This window comes from Caretta caretta, chromosome 7, assembly GCF_965140235.1.
Source record: "Caretta caretta isolate rCarCar2 chromosome 7, rCarCar1.hap1, whole genome shotgun sequence".
NCBI classification, from domain to species: Eukaryota; Metazoa; Chordata; order Testudines; family Cheloniidae; genus Caretta; species Caretta caretta.
In genome coordinates, this window is record NC_134212.1 from 11696313 (window position 1) to 11723333 (window position 27021).

Genomic DNA, 27021 nt, shown 5'->3' on the forward strand with positions numbered 1-27021 from the left:
CTCAGTTGAAATTTGTATGGACAGTGTCTGCTCAGGATAATTTTTTGATCAAGGAACATATCTCAAGTAGGTCAGTTTAATATGGTTTACATCAATTTGAAGCTAAACTTTGAAAACTACTGAAATCTAGCCTAATTGCCTATTGTCTGCCTAATTAAATGCTAGGGTACACTCAGAATACAATTAGAGGCAGTTTTCTGTGTTCCCCTAATCAACCTTTTAAATTATTTTTTTAAAGTTTTGATGTTTATATACTTATTTTACCAATCCACCTTTGGGCTCCAATTTAGGGAAGCATCACTATTCAGAAAGTGTAAGCATGGGTTTGATTTTAAGCTTGAAGTCAAATTGACTTAAGCACAGGCTTAAGTGTTTACCTGAATCAGGGTCTTTCTTTATGGCTCATTAGTTAAACTTGCCTCATTTTAGCAACTACAAGTATATGAGAATATGTGGGATTCTAATGGAAAAAAGACATTTGTCTGAATAATTTATTCCTTTATAACTACTTTGCATAACTGTTTTGTATTTTAAGCATGGAGAAGGAAGTGACTCTTCACTGCTGCTGTAAATTTGTTGTTGTAAATTGCCAATAAAATAGAGCAATAGTGAGTTCCTTATCACTATGATTTTCTCATTGTCACAGGAAGTTGTACATTGACCTTAGTGTTCATATAGCACTGGTCACTTAGCAGCTAATTCTAGTTTAAAGCACAAATCCAATTTGAATACTATGGTTTTTACTTCTATCAGTGGTGTGTGAGGCCAAGAATGGAGCTTTCTGTTTGTTTTATTCAGAGACAAAAAGGTCATTATGTCAATTATTTATTTATATGGGAACTTCAGTGCTTGTGAAAGATGCCAGCTCCACATCCATGGTAGCGGAAATCTTTTGACTCCAGATCAAATACAATAAGGCAGTGGCAATGCAAGCTTGCACCCTACCAATGTATCTCAGCTCTGCTCCAGAGGGACATCCCAGATTGGTGAGACGAAGAGTACAGTCTCTAGGCTCATTCAAGCCTGGATCTCTCAGCTGGGAATGTCAACTGTGATGGGTGCCTTGTGTGATATGGACACCTGTCCCTTTCAGGCATTGGAGTGAGCTCCACCAATGCATTCCACATGGAACAAACAACTTATCACACAGAATCATAGTGGGAACAGCTAATCATGTGGGAAGAGCTTTCAGCCACTGCCACCGGATTTAAACTTGTGACTTCGAGCTGAAAGGGTGGGTATTCCTATATCTGAAACATTTACCCCTATTCACGAAAGAACTTCAGCAAGTGCTTTAGTCCCATTGAAGTTAATAGGACTTAAGCATGTGCTTAAAAGTTATGCATGCACTTAAGTGCTTTCTTCAGCTGGGGGCTTAGTCTTTTAATGTCAGGTTAGAAATATAAAAAGATCCACCTCAGACAACGTACTTCTATAATGTTTCTTCAGCAGTATTTGCTTCGGGTTTTATCTTACTATTAGCTTCAGTGGGAGCTGAAGGTGTTGAGTGAGAAAAATGGTCTAAAAAAGAGCTTTCTGATTACACCCCATGGCACAAAGCTACTCCTCTCCCCCACCGCCCCATGATAGTACTGAAAAACATCATTCGGCCAGGAAGACAAAATCAAGATAATTCTTTATCTTAGGTGCTGCGGATGATAATTAAACCATTGCAGGTGTAGAAGTACTTTGGAAGTGCCAGGACTTATGTATATAGTGTACTGAGCACAGTTTGCTCTTATGGGTATTAGAGGACTAGAACGAATCAGGTACTGGTTGCTTACTACAAGCTTAGCTGCCTCCAGCGACAACTGCCATTCTAGATCATTGAGATTTTAAGTTGCCACAGTCCACTTTAAATTCATAACCCAAAGCATTGATATGCACAACATCTACAATGCACTTTAATCACTAGGTGTCTTAATTTGTTTTTTATTAGGTGATTAAAGGTACAATAAGGTATGTGTTCAACAAGAGGGAAGACCATTGTTCTGCATCATTAAGCTCACAGCGGCCCAAAAAGAAATTGTAGGCAATGTGCCAAACCCCTTAATGAAGAGGATCTCTTTGAATTATCTGTGGATAAGGAAGGGATAAAGCCTGAGCCCTGGTATATTTGATCCTCTTTGTTTTCCCTGTTATGAGGACTTACAAAGCCAGACGTATTGGACCTTCTGGAATTGTAATTTATTGAAGCATTAATTTCCCAGCCATATTAAAGCTCTTGGTCTCATAGAGAAAGTGTAGTTATGTACTATTATTAATTCTGCAAGTGTTTTCTGAATTCCTGCATGCCACAGTGCTGAAATTTTAAAAAATAAGGTTAAGAGGATTTATTTATACTAATACTTAGTATTTCATAAAACTGAATTATGCAAACTTTATCAGACAGGCTTTTTTTTAAAAAAATGTTTCCTTTAGTTTCAATGTAAGTAGCAAAAGTATAGCTTCATTATACTAGACTTACATGAATGTTATAAAGTAAAAAGCTATGGCAAGAGCCATATTATTAATAAGCGTTTACATTTTATTTGAAATTAAAGTGATTCTGCATGGCTCACTAGCTGCTAAATCTGGCTGATTGATTATCAGAGATAAGTAAAAGGGTGCGTTTTAGTAACCAATATCTTGCTAAATACATTTCCTAAATATAAACTTAACCTCACTGTCCTAGAACATGTAGGAAATGTGCTTTTGTCAAGGTATAACAGAAAATAACGTGCATAAAAATACCTGATTGTCTTGTCTTAAAATAAAAACATAGTAGCACAGGCTTTTGGTCTCTAAATTAATTATGCACAAAAACGTGGATAAACACATGATTACTGCTTCCTTATATAAATAAAATAGAAGTCTAGTACATTAAAGGACATAATTCTGCAGAATGCTGAACAACCTATAGAAGTTGATGGCATTCAGGTCCTGGTTGGGCAAAGCATTTAAGCATATGCTTAAAGCTGAGCATGGCTGCAATGGGACATGTTTAAATGCCTTGCTGAAACAGGGCCTCCGTACCTAGCAGGCTCGTGCCCTAATTTAGTACTTGGGCTCCAGATCCTGCAAACACCTTGACTCATGCTTAACATTAGGCATGCAAGTAGTCTGACTGACATCAACCGGGACTGCTCCCTGTGACTAAACTTAAGCATGTGCTTTAAGTGATTGCAAAAAGGGGACCTGTATCTGGTAAATGATGTCAGTATGTTGCAAAGACTGTCTCTTCCTGATATCTAACGATATTTTGCAAGCTGCATAAACAGTTAAAAATATTCATAATTTGCTGCCGTCTCAGTTTGTTCTGCTTGTTGCACTTCTGACTATGCAACGCATTGATAGTCATCAAATCCAGACTGCGTGAAAACTTGGCGACACTGTGGGCTAACTATTAGGACAGACACCGCCTGATATTAACAGAAGGGTTCACACAAACAATATCAGCATCAAGCCTGCTGTTGTAGGCACCATCAGAAGCTAGTTCTCAATGGGGAATGATGTTCAAGAAATCTTGTTATCTTGCCTGAAAATTCTTCCCATTGTGACATGCATAGCAGCAGCTTAATAACGGGGAGTGAGCTGGGATAAATAAAAATGACAGTAAACATGGTCTTCTATTTGTTTTAACAAAGTGTTTTTTCCACCAAGCAACATTGTCCTTATCAGGGTGACACAGAATTAGATAAAAACTGTGTTTAAAACTGAGTCACTTCCCTGCTTGCAGAGCATACAGGACACAGTTTATTCCCAGTGTTGTGAAGGACATCAATATGTCTTGTGATCAAATCGAGGTAGCACCATAACAAAGGCCACATGATTTTGCTCTGTACCGCTTTTGTAATGATACTCAACACCCTCTGCTGATGAGTGTAGAAAACTACATCTTATATGTCAACTGATCCTATACTGTTTGTGGTCGTTTGTGATTGTTGCATGTTCTTAAAAGGCGTTATTAACTGAAAATTCCTATTATTAAAATTTCCAAGTACTTAAGTATTTGATGCAATTTTGGCATAGTATCAAAAAGTCACATTTTTCAGATGTTAAAAAAATTACAAGGTATTTTCAAATTTTTGTTTTTGAGGTTGAAAATAAGTAAATATCCACTACAGTACCCTTCCAACATTTTACATAGTGCAAACCTGCACTTCCAACCCAAAGAACATTTTAGTTGGGCAGTCAAAGTAGCATGTTTCAGACATATATACAATACAGACAAAACTCTGAGTAGGGAAATTAGAAGTTGCACTTATTTTAAAATAGGGGTGAGTACATCATCAATGGTCTTAACCTCATCTGAAATTTGATATGAAAAATAATTTTGAAAGAAATTTAGAGCCATACTTCTGGTTTTCTGCCAGCTGATACATTTCCACACACAGGGGAGCAGAAACTGCAAGAGTTAAACATAAACTTGATTTAAAGTACTGGTATGAACAGTTACTTTAAAAGCTGAAGTCAGAAGTAAATACATGTGTTCCACAGAAAATAAGTATCTTGTAACTATTTGTAAAAAGAGACAAAACCTTTCTAAGCATCAATCATCGCAGATGTCTTTCTTAACTTGTTCAAAGAGTGCATGACCAAGCTATGACCCTTCTTGAGACGTTTTACTTAACATATGCTGGAGAAAATGACTCTGGCACACTGGTTTGTGACACAAAGATTTAAAGCAAGTTTGATAGTGTACCCACCTGAATTTAAATATTTGATCTTCCACAAGCACAGTTGGGAAGGCATATCATAAACGGAGTCAAAATTACACAGGCATCAAAAAAAGGTGACAAACCCTTTAATTTCCAATAGTGCAAGCCAGACTCCCTCCATTCCTTTCTTCCTACAATAACAACAATTGTTGCTAGGCTAGATGAGAACATGTGGTCTTAGAAATGAAATCCAGTGACATTACCTGACAAACTTCATACAGTAATTTGTACTGCTCTTCTTGCTTCTGTAGAGTGCACAAACTGCATCCCATATTTCATTAAGTGTCAGAGAAAGTCTTCCTTATGCACCAGCACAGCCTCAGAAATATTTGCTATCAAGCATGCACACAGATATCCTAGGTGAGTCAGCTGGACTGAAACAATTCACATTGGTATTACACTGACTGTTGGAAAGCAACTATGCCTGTTTCTTTCGTGCTTTCCCTCCTTCACTCACAGTACACAACACTCCCTCTACTGCTTTAGTCAAGCTGCTGTACTGTGGTCCAATGCACACGCTATATACTGCTACTCATGCATATTAATCAGTTCTCATTGACTATTCATAACAGACAGTGATACAGAAGCTATAATTGCCGGCTATGACAGCTGAAATTTCTCTAATTAACAAGCAAGTGCTTCAGTAGCAGGGCATAATAAAAGACACTAACAATTTTGTAAACCATTTTGTAGCAATTACAAATAAACATGACTACATTTTACTATGGTCCCTCAGGATAATTCTTAGCATATTTAAGTGGAATACAAATACATTTTAAATGTAAGTCACAATGAAATGAATCTGACAGTGCAAGACTCTTACGTTCAGCATTAAATGTGGACAAGTCATGTCCTCTGTTATTATTTATACTGCAATTGCACCTATTAGCTGCAGTCATGGACTAGGACCCCACTGTGCTTGGTGCTGTACAAACACACAACAAAAAGGCACTCCCTTAAAAAGGTAGGGAGAATATGTTGGTATTTGGAAAAAAGGGCATGTTTGCATTTTAACGGTTCAATTTAAATGTTTTAGATTTAGTAGCTGCAACAATTGGAACATCGCTCCTTGCTCTCATTAGGCAATGTTACCCCATATTGAGATGATGAAATATAAAGTGTGTTTGGGGTATATCTATAGCTATATCATTTTTGTGTGCATCTATGTATATGAAACATTGCATATCTATATAATGATAGCAAACAAAAGATCTGCCAAACTAACTAGGAGAATCATTTAAGCAGTCAGCTATATGTATATTTCACAGCTTCGTGAGAGATACTCTAGAGTCTATATCTCTGAATTAACTGGCACAATGAATCTGGATCAAGTATTCTGTCCCTGAATGGATAATTACCCAAAAAAGTGATTAGCATTTACCAGTTGCAAGTTGTCTTTTATTATGTCATAATGGAGTTAAGGGGATGGGCCATCCAATCAAGCAGGAAAATAGAACCACTCTGATGCCAGTGTTTAAAGGTGGATGTATTGGATCTCTTATTGTGGGTCTCTAACTTGGATATGCACTCACTCAGCATGTGCAGGGCTTCTGTGGATGACTCTGTGAATTTGTGCAGGGATCAAGTGCAGATTATGCAACTGAAATCTACCCTGTGGATAAGAGTGACACTGCAGAGCAGATAGTGAGATTTTCCCACAATTTTTAGAGAGACCTATAATGCATATTTAAATTATTTGATTTCAAGATCTTTGAAAGAAAATGTGGGTAGGTTATATTTTTTATTGGGCCAGCTTCTGCTAATGACAGAGACAAGCTTTCGAGCTTACACAGAGCTCTTTAAGTCCACAGCTGACTGCAAAGAGTTACAGGGAGATCTCACAAAACTGGGTGATAGAGCAACAAAATTGCAGATGATATTCAATTTTGATAAATGCAAAGTAATACATATTGGAAAACATAATCCCAACTTTACATACAAAATGATGGGGTCAAAATTAGCAGTTACCACTCAAGACAGAGATCTTGGATTTATCGTGGATAGTTTTCTGAAAACACCTGCTCAATGTGCAGTAGCAGTCTAAAAAGCTAACAATATTAGGAACCATTAGAAAAGGGATGGATAGATAGATATGACAGAAAATATCATCATACCACTATATAAATTCATGGTACGCTCCCACCTTGAATATTGCATGGTACGTTCTGGTTGCTCCATCTCAAAAAAGCAGAGAAGGGCAACAAACGTGATGAGGGGGATGAAACAGCTTCCACGTGAGGAGAGATTAAAAAGACTGGGACTGTTCAGTTTAGAAAAGAGACGACCAAATGGGGATATGAGAGAGCTCTACAAAATCATGACTGGTGTGGAGAAAGCTAATAGGGAACTGTTATTTACCCCTTCACATAACACAAGAACCAGAGGTCACCCAATGAAATTAATAGGCAACAGGCTTAAAACAAATATAAGGAAGTAATTCTGCACACAACACATAGTCACCAATGGAACTCGCTGTCAGGGAATGTTATGAAAGCCAAAAGTATAAATGTATTCAAAAAATAATTAGATAAGTTCATGGAAGATATTGCCAAGATGGTCAGAGATGCAACCCCATGCTCTGGGTGTCCCTAAACCTCTGACTGGCAGAACCTGGGACTGGATGACAGGATGGATCACTCAATAAACTGTCCTGTTCATTCCCTCTGAAGCATCTGGCACCAATCGCTGTCAGAAGACAGGACATTAGGCTAGATGGACCGTTGTTCTGACCCAGTACGGCCATTCTTATATTCGTACGTTCTCTTGTGTTTCTCACCAACAGAAGTTGGTCCAAAAAAAGATATCACCTCACCTAACTTGTCTCTCTAATATTCTGGGACCAACACAGCTACAATAACACTGCTAACGAGATCTTTGAAATTATCTAGAGCATCCACCTAAAACAGATTCTCTGATCACTAAGCAGAGACTCTAGAACCATGAAGCCTCTGCTTTGTTTCAAATGGGCCAGGGTCTTCTGTCTTTGAATTTACAATATTTCTTAAGGGTACGTCTACACAGCAAAGAAAAGCCCATAGCTGGCCCATACCGTCTGATTCGGGTTCGCGGGGCTCAGGCTGCAGGGCTGTTACCTTGCTGTGTAGACGTCCAGGCTCGGACTGGAGCCCTCCCAACTCATAGGGTCCTAGAGCCAAGGCTCCAGCCCAAGCCTAGACATCTACACAGCAGGGAAATAGCCTGAGCCTCGCAAGCTCAAGTCAACTGTCAGAGGCCAGCCACAGGTGTCTAGTTGCTGAGTTGACATACTCCAAGCGCTCAAGTCACAGGGCCTGAAGTACTCAGAAGTACCTTCATTGAGGTCAAGTTAAAATTAAGCATGTGTTTTAAGTGCTTTCCTGAACTGGGATGGTGACAAATCCCTATTCCTTTTTCCTATCATAACTACATGGTGCACTTCAGTAGTTCTTAATACTGTCACTAGCCTGGTGTTTCCGTACTATATATAGGGATAGATATTTCACCTGTTGGGTCTGTCTTAGTAGCAGAGCCTACCCAACTAGGGAAAGAGGGGAGCACCCTTTCCAATAGCTGCTGAACACCTGAGGATATACACTCAGAGAAGTCAGAAAGGAGACAGAGAGAGATGCAATGAGCCCCATGACTGTGACAGGGATGCTTTCCTGAATAAGGCCCTTGGAATGAGATTGGAAGGCTGTGATTTGTTTTCTTTAACAGATACTTTGAGTAACTTCTGCATAGGGTGGTGGTTGAACTTCTGGGATCACAGCATTTCAAGATACTCTGTGTCCTTGGGTCTTGTTATGTGCCTACCACGTTGAGGAACGATACAGAATGTCCCAGCTTAGATGTGTTTATCTACATTGGAGTAATGTGGGGCTAACAGAAAGCCCAATGCAAAGAATTCAGTTGACTTCAATGGGCTTTGGATCTAGTCATAGAATTTAAGGCCAGAAAGGACCACCAGATCATCTAGTCTGACCTTTTGTACACCACAGGCCACCAACACCACCCAGCACCTACACACTAAACCCAGTTAGATGAAAGTATTACAGCCCTCAAGAGACTAGATTATTATGTGCCACAGGCAGAGAATAGGAGAGACTGAGGTGCCCTAGTGCTCGAGGCCTCTGCAATGGCAGGGAAATGATTAAGTGAGATACACCCAGATCTGGCCCTAAATTACCCGGTACTTAAATATGTGATCTAGTATAAAGGTATGGATTTGATGTCCTTCTGAAAATGCTAGAGATAATAAACCTGAATGACTTAAAAGAACAAGGAGTAAATGTACTGTAACAAGTATATTATTTGGCTTTGAATACATATATTCAAGTTATTTTAAGGTAAGGGTCAATTTAATATTGCATATTTCAGAGATATTGCATAAGATGTATCTTCCTTTATGGAATGTAAATGCTGGCTCCTGACAAGGTTAACAGTGTCTCCTTAAACACCAGTTGCTCTTTAAAAGTTACATTTCAATTGTCACCTTGAGAAAATTTTCAGCAATTGTGTGTGATCAGAAATGGAAGAAGAAGGGGGGGGGGGGAGATGAAGGAACCAAAAGTTAGTTTATTGCATGATATGTTCCAGCTGCAATCCCCATAGCAAAGTATCATCCTACTATTTTTTCATACTGGTACAATGGACTATGCTGATATCGAATCAGATGCAACAAATGCCCTGGCGACCCGTCTGCATTAGAATACAAGAGCATGGGAAAAAGAACAGTTCAGAAAGTAGGCCAGGAGAGTAACTTCAGCACAGCATCGTGCTGTTCAATTGACTAGCAGAGCTCTCAGATAAAACAGGGCTCCCAGATCCTTGGCTAACAGATTAATCAGGCTGCTCAGCAGCAAACAGTATAATAGGTAAAGCTGGCTGGGCTGTGAGCTCTGGTAAGTACGCCTGATATTCAAGCAAAAATGTTGATCTAAATGCAGATATTTTCCATTATCTGAACCTATTTCATGTTACTCGGTCGTTGTTCTAGGCGGGGCTACTAGTGCAGCCTATTGTGAAACATTCCCGACACTTCTGACTGTAAGACCCTGTTTTCAGTTGCTTATAACTTTGCTAAACTTCAGCCGTTTGAGCTGAAATCCTCGGTGTGTATTCTGCCTCAGGCTGAATCTTTAGGAAAATTACAGCTAAAATAGTTCAGTTATTTCTGAGAATGAGTCTAGGGACAAATAAATTTTGTGCATTGTTTTGATTAAAAAAAATACCTTAGCATTCTGTTCTTTGAGAAGCTCTAGCACCCCCATTCTTTCGAACAGGGACTTGAAATGTGTTTTGCTGTCCCAGTGAAAATCTGTCCAAATTCAGCAAAGTTTTATTATAAGCCTTTGAAAACCTACAGTGTGCAGATGCTCAATAGAGACTCGCTAGATTTTTGCAGCTTAATTCCCTGGAGATTCTGTCAACGCAATCTAGGCTCCAGCTGGGGCTAGGGGACTGAGCAGGATTTTCCCTGCAATCGCAGTTCCCAGCTGCTCCAGGTAGTGCTGAGTCTGAGTCCAGGCACTGCAAATGCAAGCAGGGAGACATTCTCTCCTGTCAGTGACCCCCTCTGCTGAGCTGAGGCAGCATGGAAGAGGAACTGCCTGAACTGAATGCAGAGGGGCAAGAACAAGATTTGTGGTGGGGGAAGCAGTAGATTGGAAGAAGGAGCTTGGAAGTGGGGGGAAGACTGGGAGTTGGAGTGGGGGGACTGGCTGGAGAAGAAGACTGAGAGCTGGGAGAGGAGACTAGCACCGGCTGGCAAAGAGACTGCAATGGGAAGCCAGAGAGGGAAATGGGGGTGCAGAGACCAAAAGCCAGTGGCCGTGTGAGTGAGGAGACTGAGATTGGATGAGAAGCTGTGGGTGAGTGTAGAGGGAAGTGGGAATGGCTGGGCAAGGAGACTGGGCTGGGGATGAGAAGCCTAAGCAGCAGAGACTAGGACTGGCTAGGTGAGGAGAATGGGACTGGGACAAGAATGGGATGTGGGGAAGATATGGGATTGGATCAGAGACGGATTGGAGGCGAAGGGGCTGTGTCCACTAGAGCAGATGCTCCTCCAGAGCCTGGAATGGAACTCTAGCTTCCTGAGTCTGACCCTTCCTCTGATATCAGCAAATAGCTAGCAAAATGTCCCATCCTCCACTAGTGCTGGTCCACATAGAGGATGACAACCTACTACTGCTGTCAGTTACTCTGCTAACTCACGTGGAAGAGTCTATGCAGTGTATCTAAAGGTTTTAACCCTTCTGATGGCCGTGTGGGTATCAATATGATGCCAAAAGAGCCTTAATTCCTAACTTCTGAGTGCTTGACTTTGCAACCGTGCCACTGTACTTTTAATGCATTTTTGAGTGCATAAGAGCCATTTAAGATCTATATTACTTTGTATATACTTATCAGATTCTGTTTAAACAAGTAATTCCCACTTAAGTAGGATGTGGTGGAACCATTTTTGCCTAATATATCAACAATCTAATTAGTTTCCTTAATTTTAAAAATTTTCAAGACTCAAATGAAACAAAGACAAGGGAAGAGAACAGCTGCCACCTTTTAATAAATCTTCCATTCATGTGCAATTTGAAAGGAGTAAGGATGACTTCAAGGAGTGAGAAAGAAAATAGTTTTTTTCCCAGACAATAGCACTTAAAAAAAAAATCTGAAATTTTAAAAATGTAGCCAGTATGCTTCAAAGTGTAGTCAATGGGCCAGCTCCATCAGCACGGTAGTGCCTGTGTGTTGAGAGTGAATTCAATCAGAATTCATGTTCAGTGGGTCTATTTAAAAGTGAATTTTCAACACTCTGAACCTCTGATAAGTACCCTAAGTGATTGATTCTCAATAATACATTTAATTATGGTGGATCTTATTTTAAAAAAAATATCCCTTTTAAAAGTGTTTTGTTGGCTTTTGAGAATTTGAAAGCAAGCCAGTATCTTTCCCATGCCATTGTGTAAGTGCTACAATTAAAACAAATATATATATTCTGAATACAAACACAGAAAGACCGTAATCCTGTAATTTCTTGCATCTGGGTATAGCCACCTGCCCATGAGGACTGGAGCCAAAATATGTAAACTTCATACCAAAAGATAAGGACTTTGAAAGCAAATATAGAATGGTGCTGGCCTTACTCCTGTAAGTTGATGTTGGAGCTGTTGAGCCCTGATTTTCCTCACCTCGCTCCTCTGAAAAAGTCCCAGTGCTTCATTTTAAAATAAGTGCAATGATATGTCGTCTTATTATTTAAACCATCAAAGGAACAATCCTGTCCTCAGAGCGATGCGAAGGAGTCTAAAGTCCCTTAGATAGTCACATTTAGCTCCCATTGCTGAAACAGTACGGCAATAGTATATGAACAGATTATTGTACTAAAAATAACCCTGAGAAGCAGCTTGATTGTTTCTAAGGCTGAAAAGCAAAGAGAATTGTGTTGCAATAGCTCAGTCATTTCTGTCAATGATGACACGGTAATGTAAATTGCTGGATAATATGTCATCACTGCCTTATAGCGAAGAGAACTAGAATACTAATGGTTGTCTCATAGAGCATGAAAGGCCTACTCCTACTAAAGACGTACCTTTTTTAATGGAAATTTAGAGTGGCACATAGAGATCCCAATGAAGGGTTGGGGACCTATTGTACTTGGTGAAGTACAGACACTTAAAAAGATGATCCCTGTACCAGAGACTTTACAATCTAGATTTATGACAAGATGTGAGAAGTGGGTGAAACAGACAAGTATATTTGGGAGGCGGCTATCAAGGAATGGGAAGAGGAGCTTAGAGTAAAAGGAACACACTTTGCATAATACAACTAAAGTATGAATCTGCCACCTGCTTAGCTATCGTTCTGTAGGCATCACGGATCTGAAGACAGATAAAGCTTTAAAAAGATTTATCTTTAGCTCAAGTGCTAGTGGCATCAGCCCAATGTTCTTCCAGGCCAAGTCCAGCACTGAACCCCATCTAGACCAGCTCTACGCTGGCTGTCCCACACTGTGGGAAACCTCAGCTACCTGTGAAAGTCAGCTTTAATTTCCTTTTATGCCACTAGAATAGCATAGAGTCAAAACTGAGCCCATAATTTCTGCTGGTGATATAACTGCCTTAAAATGAAAGAGTGTTGGACCCAAGATATTAAAGAGGTGAGGTGGGTGAGGTAATATCTTTATTGGACCAACTTCTGTTGGTGCTTGTCTCTCTCACCAACAGAAGATGGTCCAATAAAAGATATTACCTCGCTCTCCTTGTCTCTTTAAAATGAAAGAAACGTCTGAATGTACACAAAGTATCAATCTGGGGGTTTGGTGGAGGAAGTGAATGGTAATCAGGCTCTGCGTCTTATTCTCACAGAGTAATAATAATTTTAAAAAGAAAATTAAAGACATTTAAAAACGGCTCAGCAAAGGAAAGCAAATTATGAAAGAGCAGCACTGCAAAGTCAAACTTTAGTAATTCACTTGTACCTATAAGGTTCATGTGCTATCAAGTCTGAAATTACTTACAGACCATCTAACCCCATTGTGCTTTTTCTATGAAATATCACTTTGGAGAGCTGCTGGTGGTGGTAAGCAAAGACTGTTATGAATGATGGTTCATTTTAAAATAAAAATGTTTTCAGGAAAGGCAATAATATTCTTTTAACCATCTGAGGGCAAACAAAATGATTCAGCGTACTTCCACCCTGCGTAAGAATTATTGACATAATACTTAATCTTTAAAACTGATAGACGTGTGCCTAAAAGCTAATAAAGTTCACCCTAATACAGATGAGCAAGTAAAATCATAGATCACAACCTATGATGGCGTTAGATCATGATCATATGACCGTAGCCAAGGGATAAAGAAAATTGAAGTGATTTAGAATGGAACCCAATAGGTTATATCTGATATTAGCCAGTTTGTGAAGCAAAACAGTAATGTCAGGAAGATACAAAGGTGTAAAATCCATGTAACTGTGTCCAAATGCTTCTACTCTTTGACCCTAATGTCTTTAAGGGGAACTCCCCTTAGGGTCAGCCCAAGAGTGCTTAATAATAAAAAGCCACAGCCAGTTGATACTGTATGACAACTTTAAATGGCTATGTGTTTTAGCTATTATATTTATGTAAAGATTTTTGAGCCATTTCTATATGAAAAGGTATTAACTGTCAACTTCCTCCCAATCTATTTAAATACAGGGCAAAATAAACAGTCTAGTATTCATTAGGCTTTCTATTAGTAGCACTTTTCAACAGCAGGTGAAGCTATGTGTGAGTGTGGAGATTCGATGCAATTAAAGAATTAATGGTAAATAGTGGCCAATAGGAAATAAACATTGTTACTATACATATATTTTTATAGTCATTTCTAGACATTATTGATCAGTGATTAATCTGCTTTCTAATTCTCTTCCAGAAACCCCGAGAAGAAGATTCAGAAGACGGAGTGGGATTTAATGAGAGTGGAGCAAGGCCTCTTAGTGCAACAGAAACTGTAAGAGCAAGGTACTATCTTTGCAATTTGGGAATTTGTATTTCCCTTTAACATACTCTGTTGCATTAAAGTAGTGCATGAACACCCCAACAAACATGGCACAATTTTGTGCTAGGTGCTGTACAAACACACAATAAGAGACAATCTCTGCTTCAGAAAGCTTATAATCTAAGTAGATAAGACAGACATACTGGGAGAAAGGAAACATTATGCCTGTTTTACAGATGGGTAACTGAGGCACAGAGGGATTAAGTGACTGTTCCGAAGTCTGTGGCAGAGTTGGGAATTGAACCCAGAACTTTTAAGGTCTATGCCAGTACCTCAACCACAAGACCATCCATTCTCTCTAAGAAAGAGGACAGCTAACTTTTTATTAATCTTTCTTTTGCAGTCACAATTTTCCATCATTTGTATAAAATATAGCAACATCAATACAAATGTTGCATTTGGTCTCCCTCTATTGTATTTATGGTATAATCGTATCAGTATATGAAACTGCAATTGCATCACACCCTTTCATGGTTCATTATGAAATCAGTATTCATGTAGTGATAACAGTGAAATAGATGATAATCTAATGCAATAATTCTTGTTAACATAGCAGGTACACTCTTCCTTCCTAACTAGATCACTTTGAAAACAGAATTCCAGGTTTCTGAGCTGATATAACATTATTCTCTTTACTGTTGACGTTATCCAGCTGAGTCTTGTACTTCTGCAGAAACTGTTTCTCCATTGTCCATTTGTTATTAGCAGTGTGGTGTGTTTGTGAAGCACAGAGAATCAATATGTCAGTTAATATATTTACCTGAAGGAAAAAGAATAAATTACCTCACCAGCCTATTGTATTAGCTTACTAGGTAGGTTTATTATGTAGGTACATTTTCTAGGCAATTTCCCAACCCTTCCACAAACATATTTTGATAGCCAGTATTGATTGGCAAGATTTGAACTGAATACAAAAATATTGCATAACTATTGATAGGAGAAATGTGAAAGTACATAGGCAATCAGACGCTATGCTGGTGAGCACTAAAAATTGCTTCAGAATGAATAGTTCTGTTATCTTTCCTATCCCCTAATCCTTGGTCTTGTCATTTGCAGTACTATTCTACATCCAGAGACTTTCAGAGACACCTTACAGCTGAACTCTTTACTCGTGGTTTTGTTTTGAGATCCCCATTTTTGGAAACAGGCTGTTTTCAAGACCAGTATGAGGTTAGTAACATACGTTATCTTCTCTGCATTCTGATCATAGATACTATGAAAAATATAAGATAGATAGCTGTGATCCATTTGTGAGACATATAGGAATGAATAGTTTGATAATTGCAAAATATGGTTTTAGATCCAAGGTATTAGTCCAAATCCAGGTTCAGTTAATATCAATGGAAAACTGTGATGGGCTGATTGGGCCTTTCAGAATAAGTTAGAGCTGTTACAATCTGGTTATGACTTCTATACTTTTAATTTTTTCTGTTTGTTAAAACATTTGTAAGTTGCAGATTGTCTAACTTTTGGGAATCAGATGTTGCAGCAAAAGTTTTTAAGAAATACGTTCGTGTTTTGAGGAGATTTTAATACCCATTGTCCATTAATTCATACAGTTTCCCCTGCACTACCCTTGAACTGAGATTGTCACTCTATGATAGAACATTGTGTATTCAAATGTTTTTTTTGTTCAACTCTGCCAAAATGAAATTGAATAACCTGGATATTTTCTGAGCATAGTACTGGACAATAAATGTACCATATTGTATCTGAACATGTGAAGAGGCAGGCTCATGTAATGGGCAGTGAGGAAGAGCTCTTTAGATTACTGGAAAATGCACAATAGAAAGATCCATGGAAAAATCTGTAATGATTGCATAAAAGAGAGGAAGGGTCAACTTTATATTTAAACTCAGTTGCTGTTATGATGATCAACCCAGTTTTCTGTGCTGTTTAAAAACATTTTTTTTACTGTTCAAATGCAGAGTTTGATATGTTACAAACTATCAAGCTGATGATATTCATGGGCCTTTGAATCTCAAATTTTTCTGTGCTTCCTTTTGAATTTTGTCTTAAGTCAGGTCTTAGCAGAAAAGGGAAGAAATCACGGATAATTAAAGCTTAAAATATTCTCATTTCATGGTGTGGCTAACAAGTGAAACTACAAGTAATGATGTAATCTAACATGTCAAAAAGAAAATGAAAAGAGGAGACAGAAGGCAGGACAGAGCCAAGGGATGCAATGTGCCATGTTATCTTCTAATTAACTAACTGATCCTTTAAACTGTCAAACTCAGCAAGGAACTTCATGGCCTGGCTTCTTATTAATATTCATATTAGGGCACTAGAAGCTATGATTTCAATCCCACTGCTTATAGTTAAACAGTTTTTTTTTTAAATTCCTGGCTAACCAAGGTCTCAACAGCTTCACATTCACAGGGAAATGAAGGCAGGCCACCCTGAATTCTATAATCCACTGCTGGGGAAAATTCTCTGAGGATGCATATTGATTTCTGAATTATTAAGGGAGCTTGTATATTGAAAAAACAATTATTTTTCTTTTTGCTACGAGCAGCTACGTTGTTAATCACATTGAGCTCTGCCTTGTCAAATAAAAGAAACATGCACGTAACATTCTGTAAAACAATCCCACTTTTAATTTCACACACACAAATGAATATGCAATTTAATAAAACCCTGTCATAAGCAGGCCTGGATGAGTTCATTTTACCTTGTAGGTTGCAATCGAGGACCACTTCTGCAAAAATTTGAGTCCCACAAGAAAAATAATCTTTAAGGACTGATAATACAGCTTTTCTCTTACATTTCAATCTGCTGGTTTTCTCTTGCACCCAGTAGACTTGCCTCTAGCCTAAAGTCTAGGGGAACAGCTGACATTTGGCTCATTACTGCTTATCAGTTTTAAATGGAAAAGGCAGGATGTTTAAAAAATGACTGTGTCCATCTACAATGCCTGTATTCTGTTTGGGTCCAGTTTTCCATGCACATCTTTCACTCACTGTGACTTGCATGTGTGCAACGAAGGGTGGAATTAGGGCTTGATCCTGCCCTACTAAGTCCATGGGAATTTAACACTGACTTCAACAGCAGTCAGATCTCACCCCGAGCTGCTGAGGACTGTTAATTTCATTTTACACTTGCAATTCATCTCTCTCTATACACAGTATATTACATTGTGCTTTACGGCAGTACGTTCAGCAAAGGGGCAGCTGAGCTATAAATCATGGTCACATGCATAATACTGCTCATTGCAACAATAATTAAATTGTTTGAATATCATTAATGACTTTAATGATACACTTAAAAGGAAAAATGGGCTTCCAGCTCTCATTCCCCAAGTGTTTTCCCTCTATCCAGCTTCCGCTGCCATAGCTTTTCTGCCGTTTTCAACGTGCTGCGTTAGGAAATCAAATTTTCAATCCATTAAATATTTTCCATAGTGAAAAGTGTTAAGTTTAACCCATGTTCGCCTCTGTGCCCAAATGGGGAAGGGAGCAGGTGCACCTGCATCCCTGCTGGTGTTGGGGGGAGGAGGAGAGAAGGAAGAAGTGCTACTTTCTTCTATCTGACATTTCTTCTTCCCGTGGACCCCCTCTCCAGGGGCTGTACAGCAGGTCTCTCTTGGCTTCTCCCCCCAAAACCCACGGGCCACCAAAGCATAAGTTTTAGCAGAGAATCTGTAGTAACTTATGCTCTGCCCCTGAAATGGTTTGGAAACCCCATTGGTGTTGTTCCTAGGATCATTACTCATGCTGTCCAGAGGCTGCAGTGAGTCAGACGGAGTAGTTAGAGGCAAGAGACATCTTTCATTGCCTTTGGCAGACCCCTAGGATCACTAGGTTTGCCTCTATTCTCTTCCGTGAGGACAAGCTTCACTTGTCAATGCTGCAGAAATCCTGTGCCTGAGACACTGCGTGTGTAAGAAAACGTACGCACACATAGATAAACACAGAGGTCTTTCAAAACCCCGGTGTTCTAACAACAATGGATGGCCTCTCTGGGTCTTCCTATCCAGATAAAGTACATAGATATTTTCAGATGTTAATCCAAATATATAACCCTGCACACACATTGTACACTTTGAATATGACCTATTGTGTGTGAATGAGAGGCTTAATAAAAAAACATTCAAATACATAAACTGTCCATCAGCTAGGTTAACATCAGAGACTGAACCGCCAGACCACAAATGTTGAATATGTTGACTTTAAATTTCTACGGGGAGCATATGTTATGGATCAAAGAACACACTGATTAATCCAACAGAGACAAAAGGCTGTCACTTTGGTCATGGTGGCATGATACCACCAGTGTTCACTAAGGAAATAAATAAAAGGGAAAACACGTCCTGGTGGAAAATTAGCCATAAAGAGAGGTTACATTCAAAAATACTGTTTTTATTAGGTGAAATATGTTTTCATCAATAAATATTTTGATATTTATTATTTTCTAAATGCCATCTTTAGCAATACTGGATTTTTTTTTAAACAATTATTACATATCGCTTTGCTCTGGTGAGGTTTATATTGAATGTAATCAAACTCGGTGTTTCTAATTGTTGTAAAATCTGACTAGATTTAATTATATAAACCATCAAATGTACTCATAGGGAACCGTAAGGATTTGGGATTGCAGCAATGTTTTATTATATATTTGTTTTGTTTACAACCCTATAATTATACAGAATCTTATTAAACTAATGTGTCGGGTGGAATGCCCTCAACCCCTAATAACATCAGTAGGTGTGGAAGACACTTCAGATTTTCCAGATCCAACCCATTTAAATATTCATCAGGATGTAATCCGAGACATGCTAGTATTCACATTTGAAACCGATTTCCCTCTATGCGCAAGAAAACCCCTGGCCAGCAGAACCAGTTCAGCTTCACATGGGAGTTGGGTATGAGAGTCAATTCCCCATGTTCTGTGGACCCCACCTCTCTAAAGGTGGGGTCAGAGATGCTTCTGTGCTTATCCAGTGCTGCAGGGGCTGCACTGGGGCTATGTTAGCTTACTGTTGAGATGTTTGGCCTTGGGGGAATATTCCTTTCTTCCCTGTCTGACATAGACACACTCAATGCCCATCCCCTCTCCAGCGCGGTCCTAAGTTTGGGACATACTGCACTGTGCCATTTTTGAGTTTACAACAGGAACATTTTAAGCAGTCAGAGTATGTAAAGTGTCAATTCTCAGTAGCACCATTTCATTTATACCGTGAAATGTGCACAACCGCTTCGTTAAATAAAGACCAGAGTCTAAGATTTTCTAACGAGCTGTGCACCCCCATTTACTCTCCTGAAAAAATATCTGAATGGGACGGCTGGGGGCTGAGTATTTCTGAAAATCTAGCGTGTTGTCAGTTTCTAAGCAGAAATGCATCTCTATAAGCAGAAACAGACATTTCCTTGTGCACTATGTTGTATTTGGGAAATGAAATGCTTAGCTCAATCTTACTTCTCTGATATTTCCACCTGAATAGTCCATCAGTTATTCTTATGGAAGCAGTTACATAACACGCATCTTGAAAGATTTCTAAAAGATCACTGGAAAAACTAATGCTAAGTATAGGTTTCAGAGGAACAGCCGTGTTAGTCTGTATTCGCAAAAAGAAAAGGAGTACTTGTGGCACCTTAGAGACTAACCAATTTATTTGAGCATGAGCTTTCGTGAGCTACAGCTCACTTCATCAGATGTTTACCGTGGAAACTGCTGCAGTTTCCACGGTAAACATCTGATGAAGTGAGCTGTAGCTCACGAAAGCTCATGCTCAAATAAATTGGTTAGTCTCTAAGGTGCCACAAGTACTCCTTTTCTTAATGCTAAGTACTTTTTCCAAAAGTCGGGCTCCTAATAAGGTATTGTAATAGGTCTATTCATGAACTGGTTTTCTTATGTTGCCTGGTACACCTTTTCTTCTCCAATTTGTGCATCCTTCCAAACCCCTCGGCACGCATAATTTTCAGGAGTACTTACAAGTTTCAGATATTTCTGCTACTTTACATAATCTCTGTACTTCATTTTCCATTTCTTTCTTATTACGCAATAGCTTTTGAACTAGTAAGAAACATGGTAGGTTCTGAATTATAAGACTCTGTTGCAAGCCAAGTTTCAGTGTTAAAATACGTACGTCCTGTGGCTTGAAAATGTACCTGACGCAATACACAGTGATGGCTCATAGCTTGTAGATTTTGGGATGTCTACTCAAGAAAAAAGATCCGGCGCAGTGATTTCTGATTATTCTTAGAGACGGGGGAGGGGCTTGGTGATTCCATCATTTGCATTTTCAGCTTCCCTGAGAGCCAGTGTGTTTAGCTCTGTAAAGGATCAGCTCTCCGATCTACCTCTTGCTGTACAATGTTTTACTTTGTGTACTGTACATTATATATATATACTCTTCTCTGTGGATAATATAACTTTCTGCAAATGCATGCATATTTAGCTGCTCACTTGAACAGATAAATTATGAGAATTTTCAAAAGTGCTCAGTATTAGCCAGTTTCTGCTCTCACAGAATTCAGTCGGCCTTTTTACCACCGATTTCAGTGAGGACAGTTAGGCCAACACTGCGCACTTTCTGAAAATCTCTCTCTCTCTAATACGCATTGTGTGTGTGTATTTTATTCACAGTATGACATGTACATTAGATATGTCAGAAAATATATAATATGCCCACATGCAGTATGTATCTACACACAAACATTTTATTTACCATAAAATAAAGCTATGATGCTTTTTCTCCTTTTCCAGGGGAATTATTGAATTGTTACTACTGTTCTATACTGGGTGGATTCCTTTAACAAGCTGCTAATCTGTTGTGTTTTTAAGTCAGTTGTATTTGTCCTCCACTTGTTCCTCTGCATAATTTAATAGAAAAGCTGTCCTACATGCCATCCCATCTCAGATTTGATACTTGTACAGTGGCAAATAAAATCTCATACTGGGTTCAATACTACAAGTACTGAGTGATCTCCACTCCCATTGACTTCAGACACAGCACAGGGTGCCTCTAGCTTTGCCAGAGGTGCTCAGAACCTTGCAGGATGGGGCCTGCATTGTACACACTGATAAAGGTTAAAAAATGTATAGGAAACTTATGATCCATTATGGTGCTTGCCTACAGCATTCCTCCTTCAGGAAAGCACGAGTGAGGTCTTGGTGGTAAATTCCCATTGTGCTACTGGCCTGATCGGGTAGCATGTTGGTTACTAGAGCTGGCCATTGGGAAGCAACATATTGCTAAAACGTACCCTGAGAATTGTTTAGAGGAAACAATGCTAACACAGAACTTTGAATGTATAATAGAATCAAAAAGTAACAGTACTCAAGTTACAGTACTGGAACAAGTTATGCCCTTGCTCAGGGAAAACTAATTAAAGTCAACTGAAATTTTGCTTGAGTAAGCTATAAAGATCAGGGTCTATATTAATCATGAGCCAATTTGTGCACTGCTAATGGCATTAGCAAAAACACATATCCATTGGAGAAGAGGGGGAAACAATTCTTCCTATTTTATTTTTTAAAAACTGAGTCACTCAAAGAAAATCTATGACCTTATTTAGTCAAACTATAAAAGCTTGTTACTTATCACACGCTGACGTATTGATTCTGTTTAATCTTCCCCCTTTCCGACACTTCATTTTCTGTTATCACTGTATAACACCAATAATAGAACACTGAGCAGAGTGTGGTGATTGGCCAATGTACATAACCAATTTAAAAATCCTATTGTTCGCTGGAAAAACAATTAGAAGAACATGTCTATATTATATCTGCTCATATTATTATTCTCGCAAGTACATTTGAAATCTGTAGCCAAGTAATAAGACTACATTAACATGCGCCAAATAAAAAAATCTCAGCTTTAATATGAAATTAACTCAGTTTCATAGGTTTTCAGACATCAAAATGTTTGGTGTACCAGGCTGTTTTCTGTCAAAAGGACTTATCAGTACAACGGTTCTAAAACAGAGCAAGCATGTAAAAAGCTATTAAAAATGAACTATAGAAAGTGGACATTTAACTTTAATACTGTTGTTTATCCAGAAATACTTTGTTATTTACTAAATTTTGAAGGTGAATACAATTATTAATCTAACTTTCCTCTTTGTGGGAAAAAGCACATGTGGATGCAGATGTAATCAGGGCCTTTTCTTTACTTTCTCACGCCTACTTATAGACATTTTATAGAGCTGAGGCTATCTTCAAACATGTGGTGAGACCAATAATAGGAATTTACAAAATGGAAATTCCCACTAACTTGGAACTCTGCTCTAAGTTTTTGTATACAAGATTAATCACATAGATACTGAGTTTCCAGAAGGATGCAGGGTTCAGAAATGCATGTCTGTGAAGTTTATCTGGAAGTTAGTGATCATGTCCTATTTTGGGTCTTTTTCTTCAGTAGCCTTGTGAGGAAGTGCAAGTTTCTTCATGCTATTGTCTTAGAGTGCACTTCCAAAAGACTCTCCTTTAAGCCCCAAAACTCAAACACTTGAAGAAATGAAGATGTAATAGTTAAACTAGAATAGTCAGGGCTTGCCTAATTTCAGGATCAAGGGGCAATTTCTGTAAAGCAATCTATGTTCTCAAAAAGAAACTAACAAACCTCTTGATGTAATGCACACCGTAGCGGTCTTATACCCCTGGTATATTTTCACCTTTCCTGCCCTACATACAACAACTTTTCACCCTTAGTGTAATATGATTTCCAACTAGGATTAGGAACCAATGCTAACTGATGTAGTTATTTTTTACAACTATCCCTTTAAAGTTCCTCTCTGATCTGAAGTGCTATGGAAGCTTTATCTAGGGAATTTGGGCGAGACAGGGTTGGGATAAGAATCATTGCCATCAAAACTGCTGACATAATTTTCATGGTGCTTTTGCCTGCTTTCCCTTACTGCAAGCGACTCTTCCAAGAGTTCTAGACTCATGCAGTAGAGATCCAAAAATATTTTAAATGACTCTGGAGTTAAGGGTAATTTTTAGTCTTGCTATCAGGGCAGAATAGAGCTAATGACTTCTCCGTTCACTTTCTAAATCTGAACTTCCCCACTGTAAATTCAGACATAGAGGGGAGGGGAAGAATTACCAGCTGGTTTTCTGCCCAGCAAACATACATCTCTTAGTGGTGGGAGGCAAGAATTGCTTTTATAAAAAATAATACAAACACCAGCTACCAGACTCTGTAAGACACTGGTGGGGATTGTGAACACCTAGCAAAAGTTTACAGAACCTGCTATGGTCCCAACCAAAATGGAACTGATGACAGCTATGTCAAAACCTGTCCTGGGATACATGCCATGCAGAAAGCTCCCACTGGGTTCATCCAGGGATAGATACCATTATGTCATAATGGAGCTGTTAGGCGGATCATTTTGACACAACGGTATTTGACAGTGTCCCTTTTCCAAATGTAGACCTGTTGCAAAGTATATTAGTGAAAGGATACAGCACTGGGTACGAGGGGGATAACCTCCTTGTTACTCTCGTAATTATTCGGATTAGGCTACAGGATTTGCTCAGCTCAGCGTACAAGTGTTGCTCAGATCTGGTAGATAAAAGATATGTATTTTTAACCCTCACTGCACATAGCAGGCATATTACCCTTAACCATGGCGATAGTTTCTTAGGTCCCATAAAGTAGGGTATAAATCCTGCTCTCGAGTTTCAGAATGTGACTAGGATTTAAGTATCTGTTTTGTGTGATTAAGAGTAATTTTGAGCAATTAAAGAAAACAGTTCACTTGTGACAGGTGGCAGAAAACTAAAAAAGATAATTGCTCTTTTTAGCCATCTGTGTTAACTGCCATTAGCAGAATTAAACTGAGATTCACCACTTTAAAATTTGAGGCAGAACTCCTTTTCCCTTAACTGAATAATATAACATGGTCTGAAGACTAATTAGAAAAAAGTAATTTCAGCCTGCTTGCCATGAGGTGCCTATTTATTAATTTTATTAGCGATGTCAGAGCTCCAAGATATGATAAATTAAACCACCACTTGCATTAAAAGTCTATGAATATTATCAGGGCTCAGAAAAACTAGTCATTCCTTGTGAGTGGGAAATTTGTCCTGGCAAGTGAGCAGACCCACATCACCAATGCCTGAAGAATCTGAACATTCATTCATTAAAAAAAAAGTTTTTAGCCCTTATGGTTGCAGAAAGAACCTCCTAAATGCAAGGCAAGAGTAAAATGACGCAATGTCGTCTCCCTGAAGTTGCGGACACCCCGAGGGCCTTTGCTGTTGCTCTCCGCTTTGGGCATGTCTCCACTGGCGATGTCAAAGCTCTGTGTGTAGTTGTGTCATAGCGCTGGGAGAGAGCTCTAAGAAACCCACCTCCACGAGGAGGATAGCTCTGGTGCACGGTCTACATTGGCACTTTACAGCGCTGAAACTTGGAGCGCTCGGGGTGGGGGAGGGCGTGCTTTTCCACACCCCTGAGCGAGAAAGCTGCAGTGCTGTAAAGTGTCAGTGTAACTATCGAGATCATGCTAGTGCTGTATCTTGGGAAAGTTACGAGCAGCTGCACGAGACGTACTCTCTTTCATCCTGAAGCATCTTTGCACATATGGGGAATCGTTCGGCATCACCATTCATTCTGGTCCCTGGCTTGTTCCTACAGGAAGCCAAGCCTGGTCTGTTCCTGTATGTGATGTCCTTCCATTTAGTAGATGATCAGTCTCTAGGTAGATGATCAGTCTCTAGATTGGGCTGTACTTGCATTATTTTCTTTGGCATCCTATCATCAATTTGTCTCCTGCAGTGTCCCCACCATCATAATCTTTTTGATAGTTGCCAATCTCGTATCCTGATTTTGCATTCTACTCTCCTCCTAACTTCTTCAGGCAAGTCAGTCTAGGACAGTGGTTCTGAACCTTTCCAGACTACTGGACCCCTTTCAGGAGTCTTGAGTACCTTAAGTTTCACCTCACTTAAAAACTACCTGCTTACAAAATCAGACATAAAAATACAGAAGTGTCATAGCACACTATTACTGAAAAATTGCTTCCTTTCTCTTTTTTTTTACCATATAATTTTAAAATAATCGATTAGAATATAAATATTGTATTTACATTTCATTGCTTTTTACTTGTGAGCCTTGTCATTCAGCGGCCGGAGAGCAGTGGCTGCTGGCCAGGCACCCAGCTCCAAAGGCAGCAGCACAGAAGTAAGGGTGGCAAGGTAGGGTATCGCCACCCTTACTTCTGCACTGCTGCTGGTGGGGTGCAGCCTTCATAGCTGGGTGGCTGCAGATCGGCGGCTGCTGGCCATGACGTTCATGTTGTTTGGGAGTGGAAGGGCTATTTTTTTAATCCCGCTCCTGTCCTGCCCTGGATAGGGTGGATTGGCCTACCAAACACATATATCCGAAACTCATTTTTTATAGAACCAGTACATCAAACAAACTAATTATCTGGATTTTGACTCAGATCTATAAAGTAACAAGTGGAAATGGTCATGGATTTTGGATGAACAGCTAACCATATTACACATATTGCAATCTGGAGTGTTAGATCCCTGCTTGCTCCAGACCAGACTGAGCTAGCAGTGGAGGAGGCAAGTTAAGTTTCCATGGCTGCCATACAAGAGGCACATTGGTTCGGTACAGGAGAGTTGACAGTTGGAAATTACTTTCATTTATTCTGAATATTCAAGGGGACAAGGGAAACATAGAGCTAGGGTTGCTATACCGGTGGGCAAGAGAACAGTTACTTCAGCTAACAGCTGGAAACCAATGTCTGAGCAGATTGTCATAGCAAGGTTTACTACTGCCTACAATAAACTATGCATAACTGTGATCTGCTGTTACGCACCCACAAAAGTAGCGGGAAAAGAAGAGAGGGATGGTTTTTATCAACAGCTGGCTAGCATTGTAGATGAGATTCCTGATCATGATCTGATTCTGATACTGGGAGAGGTGAATGTAAAGGTTGCTAATATGCCTGGCAAACCGAGATAGGCACTGAGTTATTTATGGGTGAAGGTGAGGCAGAGGAGAGGTATAAGGGAAATGAGAGTATTTCTACCCCACACATAGTAACCAGAAGTTGCTGAGTGAGGGGTAGAATACTGGAGACCCTCCCTTCTTCTAGCAGCTAAGAGTCTGCGGGGGGAGAACAAATTTCCTTTTACCACCCAGCAGCTTAAAATGTACATGACACTAACTAGGCAGAGGCTGATTCAAAAGATGGAGCCTATGAGGAAGATCCAGGGACAGCACCTAGACTGAAACCTAGTACCGTACCTTTCCCTTTCTTTCCACTACCTGGATATTGCAGGCAGGCTGGACTTCTCCCCAAAGGATTGCCTCTAGTCCTTGCTGATGAGACCACCCATGCTTGTCCTTTGTATCTATGCTTTGCTTAGTGAGTTTAGTCCTCTGGCTTTAGAGTGTAACCTTTTTGGGGCAGGGGCTGTCTTTTTGTTGTGTGTGTATACCGTATTAGCACAATAGGGTCGTGGTCAATGAATAGGGCTCCTATGCACTATGATAATACAAGTAATAACAACAATAGGAGTCTGGAAAATTTTTCACTATCTGAATATTGTCCTTGGCTACTATGATCATACCCCTACAAAGCCATAGCAACAGCCTCTATGCTGCTAAAACAAAAGGGTGCTATTGAAATACTATGAAATTTCCTGAACATCTGTTGGACCTTTGAGTAATAATGTATTCTCAAATAAATTGTCAATTCTAGTGTAAACACTATGCTAATCACCAGTGAGAGGTTTCATTTTCTCACATGTTCATCCTGTCTAATTACTGCATCTTCTGTAAAGACTAATACTAAGTACAAGTTCATTAAAAAAATGAAGTGATAATAGGGGTGGATTAGATT

General features: G+C 39.3%; 1 protein-coding gene across 2 annotated transcripts in view; it reads right to left on the reverse strand.

The window, feature by feature from the left end:
* The window catches only part of PDZRN3 (PDZ domain containing ring finger 3), a 200351-nt gene that overhangs the window by 41104 nt on the left and 132226 nt on the right, over positions 1–27021 (reverse strand). The window contains exon 1 of one of the 2 annotated variants that reach the window (XM_048856853.2): positions 4904–5167. The exons of the other annotated variant lie outside the window; for it this stretch is intronic. Coding sequence (XP_048712810.1) covers positions 4904–4972 — 69 coding nt within the window. The 5' untranslated portion in view covers positions 4973–5167. Of the gene's footprint in view, positions 1–4903; positions 5168–27021 lie in introns of those variants that run through there. 2 annotated transcript variants of the gene reach the window in all.